This window comes from Glossina fuscipes, unplaced genomic scaffold (genome assembly GCF_014805625.2).
Source record: "Glossina fuscipes isolate IAEA_lab_2018 unplaced genomic scaffold, Yale_Gfus_2 28, whole genome shotgun sequence".
Classification (NCBI taxonomy): domain Eukaryota; kingdom Metazoa; phylum Arthropoda; class Insecta; order Diptera; family Glossinidae; genus Glossina; species Glossina fuscipes.
The window spans coordinates 13,737,245-13,748,408 of record NW_023998423.1 but is presented as its reverse complement, the minus strand read 5'-3'; the positions used below and the strand labels follow the sequence as shown (position 1 = coordinate 13,748,408).

General features: G+C 33.6%; 2 protein-coding genes across 2 annotated transcripts in view; both read right to left on the bottom strand.

The window, feature by feature from the left end:
- The window catches only part of LOC119636716 (beta-glucuronidase-like), a 16,552-nt gene extending 16,184 nt beyond the window's left edge, over positions 1 to 368 (bottom strand). The window contains exon 1 of the mRNA XM_038032277.1: positions 86 to 368. The gene's annotated coding sequence lies outside the window, so the exon portion shown is untranslated. The remainder of the gene's footprint in view (positions 1 to 85) is intronic.
- Positions 369 to 4,419: 4,051 nt separating this feature from the next.
- Positions 4,420 to 10,422, bottom strand: LOC119636365 (beta-glucuronidase-like). Its single transcript, XM_038031680.1, has 11 exons — positions 10,242 to 10,422; positions 7,072 to 7,478; positions 6,846 to 7,012; positions 6,638 to 6,783; positions 6,193 to 6,566; positions 5,962 to 6,134; positions 5,262 to 5,405; positions 5,110 to 5,194; positions 4,861 to 5,037; positions 4,661 to 4,799; positions 4,420 to 4,601 (listed from the first exon to the last, which is right to left on the bottom strand). Exons 1-11 carry the CDS (start codon positions 10,420 to 10,422, stop codon positions 4,420 to 4,422), a joined length of 2,175 nt encoding a protein of 724 aa, XP_037887608.1.
- Between the last annotated feature and the right edge of the window lie 742 nt (positions 10,423 to 11,164).

The window sequence follows — 11,164 nt, the reverse complement described above, 5'->3', positions numbered from 1 at the left end:
ATATATATATATATATATATATATATGTATTTATACATATAGAGAGAAAGAATTAAAATCATAAAATAGAAAATTCAATAATTACCTGTGCTTGGAAATTGTAAAAAATGAAAGAAATTATTCAAAAAAATATTTTACGTTTAACGATGGTCACGAGCGAAACGGTTTTTGCCCTTTCGTTAATTATTTTAATTTAACTATTATTTCAAATATTTATTTCACTTTTATATAAAATCAACAAATAAAATCAATTATATTGTACTCAAAGCCACGCTTAACAAGCACTGGCACGCATACCTAACGCACTCATACCGTCTTCACCGGAACTTTTATTAACCTTTTTCTATGTGTCAATACAACGAACGACCGTACACTGCCATTAACCACGACCAACTGATTCGCAACGAAAGCACCATTATAAATGCTGTTTGTGTCTGAAAGGCGCGCTTTTTATTTTATTTTTTTTTTTCTTCTTTCTTCATATTACTACATAAGAAATTTTATTTTGCATATAAATGAGGTTTTGTTTACGTTAGAAAGCATATGTTGTAATACTTTGCTTTTTGAATGCAAATTTTGTTTACTTTCGAAACATCGAAAATTTGAATTTATCTGTTATTTTTTTCCCATAATTATACATTAGAGCATGAATGCGATAAAGAGCTTATCAAGCTGTTTTCCAAACAGCGAGTAGTTATGTTGTTACTTTGAAAAGTTTGTTGTCATGGAAAAGCTTTTATGCAATATTCGCGTAACATTGTTGCCATATTTGTTTATTATTCAAAACAACAACAACAACTATAGATAGATTTGTATATTATTATCTATCGTATTATATTTTATAGATACAATTGTATCTATAAATGTATCTACAGTTATTGTTTTGAATTGTGTTCAATTGTGTTCCATAGATATCTAAATGAGAATATCTACCGCTGAAGATAAAGATATATATATATATATATATATATACATAGATATTTATATCTAAATACATAGTTGATATCTAATATTATCTACAGCTATCTATACATTTGATATCTACGAATATCTATCTATTGTTATTACATCTATTCACTGGCGTTTGTTTACATTTTTCAAATAATAAAATCATTTTGAATTTTATATTAAAAGTGATGGCCGTATTGCCATCTAAACTATTTCATTGAAATTACTAAGCGGGAAAAAAGCGAAGTTTGCCACCGGAAATGCTATCAGACTTAAATCGGGAAGTGTGATTGAATTTCTATATCCCTTGCGTGCTACAAGAGGAAAGAAAGGATAATAACTTTTATGCGCACTCTATTTCTTTGAAATCTTCCGCATAATTTATAGACATATCAGGGACCTTGTAAAAATGTCTATTTTGAATGAAAGCGTTGTTGTTGTCCCTCAACAGCAAAATAAGGGCTTAAATTCCTGTGTGTATATGTGTATATATAGTGCATCGCTAAATAAGGCCCTAAGATGACATACAGATGTCGGTTACGTATAAAAGTTGTTTTAGTAACACTACACACGAAGCTCAGATTTTTTCATTGTTTTACAAAAACAAAAGTACTGTCACTCAAACAACTATAAATTGCAAATTAATGAGCGTAGTTCCAAAAAAAATTTGACATATTTAGTTTGACGATCATATGAAAAAATTATATAGATTATATAGATTGAAGATGCCTTCTATAAAAGAAAAAAGTTACGTAGAGTTTTAAAATAACCTTAAATATTATGTCATTGATCGTCCAGCGGTGATTAAGTTCAGTTCGATATTAAACTGTTCTCTTCTTTCAATGAGGGAACACACTCAAGCGGTCCATAACGTGATGTAGACAATTTGGGTGCATGGTGCTTGTTTAACTTTATGCAGTTCAATTTAAAAAGGTATAAGAAGCTCTCACTCGCGAGGAGTATATATTACCTTCGGAATACTTAATAGACTCACAAAAAATTGGAAAATGTAGAGAGAGATATTGTTCGACTTGGCGATAATATTCGACCAGAGATCACGTTTTAATTTACATATTGAGCAGGGATTTTTCATGGCTTTTCCAAACGATGGTCCATAGAATTTGATGATTCTCATGTTACAAGAAGGTTATACTTAACTTTGGTGGTGGCCAATACAAGAGTATGCCTCTCTTGTACGGTTTCCTTTCAGTTCAGATGCAATTCCTGGTTTTTGGGTTGAGGAATTTAGAATGGATCCGGTAGTCTCTTCGCCGACCTATAAAAATAGATTGCTGCTAATAGACCTTTCCTTACGTAAGAAGCGAAGGTTTATGTTAGGTATATCCTTTCTTGATAAGCTAATACAGGGCGGTATTGACTCGCCAGGCATAACGTCCCTACTCGTTCTTCAAGAAATTTCAAATTCATAAAGTTTGACCAATGGAGATACAACTATGAACTCCTTCGCAAAACTTTTTTTATAATTTACTTGTCTATAATATAAACTCAATACCAGATTCGTTAAAGAACATCAAATTAGTGATATTTAATACGCGCAATCTGCCGATGTCATAAATGGATGATTAGCTAAATAATTTGTTTCGCAAACTAGACGAGTTATGTCTAGTACAGGCTGCTACGTAGCTACTGGAAAGCTTTGCCTTAACTGTTTATTATAAGATTTTTATAAGATTTCTTTGTTGGAATTATATTCTTATGCGCTTATATAAGTTGGCTGAATACGTTACATGGGCCACATTTGTTACCTCAATTAGTGTTCTACATAGCTCTTTATGTACTTTGAATGAATTATAAGTTATACTCTGAAAATTCTATATTTGCTCTCATGCGATCATGAAATGTTTGTTGAAATAACTGTAAATAAATAAATAAAATAGAAATTAAAATTGAAATTCCAAAATATTTTACCTGCAAGTATTAAAAGATCATAACTAATCGACATGGCCAAGGGCCGTATAATTGATCCAATCCAATCTGTTTTCTTTAGCCTAAGTCCTTAGGCCAATATGTGATAAAATTTCTCGGAATACCTTAAAAATGCCCATTTTTAGATTTTATAAAAAATACATGGAACGGCAACAGACAGACGGACGGATAGAAATATTTAAATCGCTTCAGAAAATGATTCTGAGTCAATGAAAGTAATAAACAATCGGTTTACCTCAACTCCTTCTCGTTGTTGCTTGCATCCGTACAAACGTAATAAATTCATACTGAAAATGTTGATAATTACCAACAAACTTTCCCAGAAAAGACTTAAGCCATTCGTGTTACAAAAATAATTCTAATCGACCAATAGACAGACATCTGCAATTAAAAAAAATGTTTATGAAAGAAGATTATGAAAGATTTGGCTCGAGTGATAGAAAGTCGTTTTGATCTTTCCACTCAATAAAGTTTACATACACACATAGTTCACCTATGAGTTTAAGAATACACTTTGTAAGGAACTCATAGATAAAACTCTTTTTACTAACAGAAGCATATGATTGTGGCAACCGTGCTTACGTGTGAACTTGATTACGATCTTATAGAGAAATAGACAATCGAACCAAATGATTGGAGAAACGCGTGCACTTGACAACTGTAAATATGGACACGTGAACGATCAAGTGCGTTTTTTGGAGGCTTAGGACAGTGTGGTTTCGCTTAGAAGACTTAACTAAATTGAAAGCAAGTCCATGTTGAAGCTTCACTGAGAAGACAGGCTATCCTGACCGCATGACTTTAGTCGACGTTAACGTGCTGACTCATTATGAATTTTTTAAACTCAGTTTCAAGGATTTTACTTTGTATCTATCTGTGAATGAGTTTATATACATACATAGGAACAAGCAGCAATGACTGCTTGAGGTAGATAGATATTCATGATCAGCATCGAATTGTTAACCGATTGGAGCATGTTCAGCCTTGCAGTACTGTCTGTTGCAACAAATTGTTAATCTGTTTAAAATTTCTCAATGATATTTCTTTTTTTGGTGGCATTTTAAAACACTTTCTCAACAATACTACAAACTAATAAGAAGATTTATATATTCCGCCGCATTTTCGAAAATGAAGCGAAAGAAGTTTAGAGCAAGTTCTGCGCAACCTTTCAAACGAACGGAAAGACTGATGGGGTTGAATTGATACCTTTTTTACCTTTAACCAGAATATATATGTGTATGTATGTATATATATGTTTATAAGTGTTCCTACATACCATGCAAATACTTGATGATAAATCCTGCGGCAGGCTTAGACGACGCAAAAATGAAATAAGAAAATTGTTTGAAAATTTAATAAAATCAATAAAAAGTTACACAATCTATCTTATGGTTTACACCACAAGGCATAATGCATAATTTTGCTTAATAAAAAAAAAAAAATTCTTTTTTACATTTAGCCATGAAAATGACTTATACGAATACGCCTTAAACCTGAGGCGGACTGAAAATGTTTTTCTAATAATTAAAAGTCTCCGTTTTGGCTGCTATTCGTGATGTAAACAAGTAAGTCAATAGATGTGTAATCGCACATATCAAGCTCACGGCCCAAAGCAAAATAGCGTTTACGCAAGAGATGAGCCACAGCTTTGGGTTGGCGGCTGCGTGTAAATACACCTTTTTTATTACCACCCACACGTGTTACACCTGAAATCGTTGGAAAATTAGAAACGTTCTAATGTGCATTTAAAAAGCCAATGACTAACTCTGCGCAGTTTTAAAGTCGGCAAAATTCCATACGAATTCACCAATAAACCAGGATTTCTTACGCAAGATATCGAAAGCTCTAAAATGGCGGGAAAATAGTTCTGTTTGGTATTCCTCTGACCACACATAGGAGGGTAGCTACGAAAGTAATAGCTAAGAATTTTTCTCTTTTTGCATTTAATTAACCAAATTTTTTTACCAGATGTAAACCCTCGACCGTATCAGCTCCATATTCCGACATGATTACTGGTTTATTATGTTTTTCATGCCAATTGGTAGCTTCGTCTATTATGCGCTTGGTAATCATATCTAAGCGTCCAGGATTGCTATACCAACCATTGTAACGGTTAAAACTAATTATGTCTAAATATCTGGCCTTTAAGAAGAAATAAACGGAACCAGTTAATATGTACATGAAGTCATGTTTACACTAGAAATAAATCCTTACAGCTTTATCATCGGCAGAGTTCACGGCTATGGCGGCAGTTACTGGTCTGGTATTGTCTAATTGTCTTGTGTAGTTCGCTACGTACCTTTAAGCAATGCGAGCATATAAAAATTGAGATTTATTTCTAAAATCTTAAAATTTCGAGAACTTACTGAAAATATGATCCAGCATTCAATTGACCGGTACGTGGCTCATTTGCTATAGACCACATGACTACACTGGCATGGTTACGATCCCGATGTATTAGCTGTTCCATCGCGGATTTATGTTTTTCTAGCAAAGCTTGGTTATAGTTTCTGCAAACATATGAAGGATAAGTAAGAAAATTGCACTCGCCTTGAGATCTTCGGGTAAGTAAGATTTACAGGGAAAATATTAGTTGAACCATCACGTACGGATTAAAATTTGACATTTACCAACTTTATCTTTCAAGTTGTGTGTATGCAAGTATATTTATAGTATAAGTATATTTCGCCCGTTTATACAGTTGAAATTTAGTCTTGAGCTAAGAGCATTCTTCCCAGCAATATCACACGGGCGTCACAAGTCACGAGTTTTTTTTTTGTTTGTGTTTTGCGTGCGGATAAGGTTGCTATGTGAATATTGTACCGGAATAACAAATTCAATACAAAGGTACAAAAGCTATGACAAGGACAAACACGGTCTTCTCTTGTGATTGGTAACCAGCCCCAATTGCGGCTCTAAGACTACAGAAGTCAGTTTTCTTTCCATGTGACCAAAGGTGTTTCAATACCAACAGGCGGACAGTCGGACCAGTAGAAATGTGTTAAAATCAATAAGCTAATGAGGATTTGGGTTAAACTTAACTGCTTTTTGGCAATTTCCACTTACTCTGTATCTACACTTGGACACTCATCTATAATCATAATACCATTTTCATCGGCAAATTGCATAGACTCTTCCGAATAGGGGTAATGAGACGTGCGGTAAGCATTGGCGCCTACCCATTTTAGCAAATTGAAGTCACGCGTCATTAAAGCCAGATCCAAACCTTTGCCCCTTATCTGTAAAAAGAAATTGTCACTCTTTTGCTTTTTTTTGAGGTTATGGTCCCTAACATACATCCGAATCCTCATGTCTACCAAATCCGCGAAAGTATATCGGTTTCCCATTGATCATAAAGGAGCTATTATTCCAGCTTAGAGTTCGCACTCCTACTTTACAGCGATACACATCTTGTAATTCTTCCGTGTTGCTATCAATTAAAAATATTTCCATTTCATATAGATAACCAGGTTCATGATGCATCAGATAAGGCCACCAAGGTTTAACGTTTTTTATTTCTAAAATTGCCGTCATGTCTGACTTAGATGTCGTATTGGCCACTACAATACCCTCTTTATTAAGTAATTGAACGCGTATGTGTAAATCATTGCTGGCAGCTTCATTATCGACAGAACCACCGATTTTTACTTTGGCTAGTGTAACGAAACCTACTAAAATAAGGTAAATTGTAAATGTGAATATGAAGCCAAACAATTTTTAAAAAATTAAGTAAAATATTTACCTGTGTTGTTCTTTGATAGATCTGTGGTAAAGTCAATTTCCTCGATGTAAGTCGAAGGTGTGGTGTACAAATGTACCGAACGATGTATGCCGGCATAATTGAAGAAATCGAAAGTATAAGTTTGTACTATGGACACTCCATCATCTCTGCAAAAAAAAGAAAAAACTCATTCTAGGAAGCTTCGACCAAAATCTGCGATTATCCTCACCTGGCTAACTGGGTTATTTTTCCCTGAGGTATTGTTGTTTGCATTAAGGCATTATCGCACATAACGGTTATACGATTCTCCTGACCATACTTCACATATTGGCTAATCTCTGCTTCGAAAGGTAAATGCCCCATTTCGTGACGTACCACCATTTCGCCATTTACATACTAAAACGCACGTACGTACATTACAGTGTATAGAATACTTTTGGCGTTTTGATACTCACCACAAAGGCTTCATAATGTACGCTACCAAATCGCAGCCACACTCTTTGATTTTTTGACCATGACATAGGTACGAAGAACTTTCGATCATACCATACAGTGCCTACGTGATCCCTTATTGCATGTTCTGTCGTGATATCATTATAACTAGCAGGCACTGGCATCGGTATCGTTTTGCGGACACGACTTAGATCGTCCAAATACCATTTATCTCGCATGCCTTGCGTAGGATTCGTTATGTCCGACTTGACAAAATTCCACAGACCATCTAAGGATCTCACTTCTCTAGTTTCCGACTCACGCGGATATAACGTCCCTGTCGTCATTTCGATTTCGGTATTCAATAACACCAGCACTAAGGCACAAAAAATGCAATAACCGATGAAAATCGTGACAATCACGATAAATGCTGAAAGTATCGAAAAGTAGAATGAGAACGAAGATCAAGGTAACTGTATTCTATTGTGTAAAAGGCTATGTATTTAATTTGCTAACCAAGTATCGCTATGAACCCCAGTCCAATTTATCTTACTTTATGCGATAAAGTAAAAACTGATTAATTGAATAGCACCGATCCGGTTCAGCTTCTCTTTCCCTATTTGCTTTGAGGTTATGTGATAAGATAATTGTTTTTTAAAGTTCAAATTGGAAAGATTTAATTTTAAAGCATGGAATAGTACATTTCTGAATTTCAAATTCCTTGATCTTGGCCTTAAAAAAACGTTCTTATCACAATAAAAAATATCCTTATTACATCTGATAAAGTGCTTTATGGAAGAGATTGTGTTTAACTAGGATTGATTTTTTCTCGCTTTTTATACTCTCCACCACTTGTGGTACAGGGTATATTAACTTAACGCGATCGTATGTAACACGCAAAAGGACTTAAGAAGGACTCGCCTCGGTTCAGAATCATCATCTGGCCTGTCTGTCCGTTCGATGTCTGTCCATGTAAGTGCCTTATTTTCGTCCAAGAACAAGCGTTTTTGAAATTGGTTCGGATTGGTGTATTTTTTCGACCACTCCCCATATAATGCTCTATTCTGAAGAGTTGTTATATGGGAAAAAATTTTAATTTTCAAAATTTCTCAGCAAAAGTGGCTAAGTAGTAATATTTGGGCATTCTAAATTAACATGGAAACTTTTGGCCGGCTGGGGTAATTTTTGAACGCTCTCATATAATGAAAAAAGATATAATTTCATCATAATAGTAATTTAACATAAAAAGATTAAATGTACCAAATTTGGACCTTTTCGACTTATTTTTTTGGATTCTAGACTAATAAGGATTTTCACGAAAGTTGAACCTGTATAGAGCGGAAGAGTCTAAGTTATAATATTCAGTTAAGAAAATTGACCCATAATATTATAGTAATTTCATACAAAAACGAACTCTACAAAATTTGGACCAGCTACGCCTATCTTTGGATTCTGCCCTATGGAAGGATTGAAGTTATACTACATTACAATTTCTCTTTATATAGAAACAAGATATAATTTTTGTGTTCTAAAATAAAAATAATAATTTTGATAGACAATGCGGTGTAGGGTATTTAATGGTCGGCCTTGCTCAACTATAATGTTTTACTTGTTTTATTCTATTTGATGGCAAGATGTCAGAATGATGCAACAATCTATCTAAGTTCACTGATAGTCTATATCGTGTTTCGTACTTATATACATTTATGGTATATTTGAATTATAAATCTTTGTATGATTTCATCCACTTGATTGCAACCACAATATTAATTCTTAGACATGCTGTAGTAACAGTAGATAAAATATTTAATAATTATCGTTTGGGTACTAAAGTAAACAAATTAATGCAGTAGTATATAAAAACTATATGATAATCTGGAAAAAAAATCGTAATAAATTATTGTGCAATTTTATAATAAATTGTATAACGTGTAGATTTATTTTATAGATTAGCTTCCTTTGCAGCCATACAATTACTTTCTATAATAATTAGATATAAATATAGCTACAATGCACCTAACAAGTGAGGGGAAGGAGAAAGTTAGGTATAATATGCCCAGTAAGTTAAACACAGTCATGCCGTAATATTTATAACTCCACAAACGAATGCGGGCCTCTAGAGAATACCAAGAAGAACGAAAGAAATCACCGAAGTAGCCTAATTAGATCTTATACGGCAAGGTGTATTATCTTTTTGTACCTAGCACCGATGAGATGTGGTAATATTCATGTTGTCAAAATAATTAGAGCGAAGCTTCAGAGACCACACGCAGTATATATATATTATATAGTCTAGTATAGTATAGTAGTATATATCTCTAAGTCTCTTTATCCTATACGATATATATATCATATATTATATATATATATCACATACATCGTATATCATATATATATCGTATATCATATATATATATATATCGTATAACATATAACTCTGAAACGATATGATTTCTTTAAGGCCAATTTTCTTATACAAAAATTGACTTTATTTTTACACACTTTATTCATTTTATCTTGAAAGAAATTTAAAAAGTGAAATAAATTGTTGCAACAATAACAAAAACAAAAATAAAGTTAACGTCCACATTTATGGCCGCTGAGCGCGAGTGGTAAGATATGAGTGAAACGGTTTCATGCCTTCCAAAAGAGGTATTTTAATGTTTTGTTGATTGAAAACAATCCATGACATATAAATTTAAGATTTGAAAAGCAATTCTATAATAAAATTTCCGACTTTAGTGAGAATAGAGCATACGATCAGAGTTTTCGACATCCGCACGTCACAGGTCTGTGAGTTCAATAGTTCCCCCAAGGGTTCTAACACTTGAAGATTTTTAGTTACATTCCAAATTTTAAAACATTTCCATCCTCGGAGGCCCTAACCCAAGCTTAGAAACCCGATTTTTTGGGTTTAGATTTGTTATACTTTTTGCTCTATGTTTGCCTTTAAAAAGTGTTACCATTTCATTAATTGTTTGAGATATTTATGAAAGTTTCCGATAACCTCCAATTCCAATACTAGATGTACTTTTATAAAAATACCTTCACAACCGTAGTAGAAGTATTTCTTTAAAACCCTTTAAATACATTGTTTCAGCAATAATAGGAAATCGAAGTGAGTATGAGCTACAATCTGGACATTCATACAATATTAATGGCGTAGAATATTTTTATTTCGGAAAATATGAACATGATGTTGCATCAGCTATTTTAATTTCACGGTAATGTTGGTGTATTTTCGACCAATCCGTTATCCTTCCCTGCGTAGCACGTCGACGATGCTTCATGTTTATGTCAATTGGGATTTCATCGTCACTTTCCATAATACGTCCTCCATCGTTCCGAACAAGTCCATTTTCAAAAGGTATCATTTTGCTTGCATGTGCTGCCCTTATCATGGCTTTTACACGAAATGTTAAATTACGTAATATACTTACGATTATTTATAAATAAAGACACAGTCAGGAAAGTTAACTGTACACATATGTGTTTGCAAATTCCTTATAAAATGAAAAGCAACTGCGTTTCTTTCATTAAAATTTCTCGGAATTATTACAACTGGGTATATCCAAGATATCTATTTTTATTTTTGCAAACATTATCGATTCGTTCAAGCAATCCAACAGCACTGATTGCCGAGAATTTATTTAACTTTTTTTCTTGTCCACCACCTGAGGCCTGGTGTACACAAATGTTGTCATAATGTTTGCAACAACCAAAAGGAAACTTCAGAGACCCTAAAAAGTACACATATGCTTGATCGGCGTGATATTCAAAATGGATTAAACCATGTCTGCCCGTCTCTTCTCGTCGCAAAAATGAAGATACTGACTTCAAATTTGGTGGAAGGAAATGGTAGAAAGGCCTGCAGTACCACGCAAACAGGAAGCACCTCTATTTGCGAGTGGAAACAAACTTTGATTATTTGCTCGTTACTTATAAACTACAACAGATACTACTTCACATGCTTACAGTACGTGAACTACTCTGTTTTCTTGATCTTTGCTCACTAATTATACTAAACAGAAGATAAAATTTTCTCGTATATTCTACAAAAATGGAAGTAATGAGTCACACCCATCTAGTATTATAGAGAATGGAAATTTGGTTATT

Coding starts and splice junctions, on each gene's coding strand:
- LOC119636365 (XM_038031680.1), bottom strand. CDS start 10,422: ATGATACCTTTTGAAAATGGACTTGTTCGGAACGATGGAGGACGTATT. Junction 7,013..7,071: donor TACATTATGAAGCCTTTGTG/GTGAGTATCAAA, acceptor CGTGCGTTTTAG/TATGTAAATGGCGAAATGGT. Junction 4,800..4,860: donor CGGTCGAGGGTTTACATCTG/GTAAAAAAATTT, acceptor TTACTTTCGTAG/CTACCCTCCTATGTGTGGTC.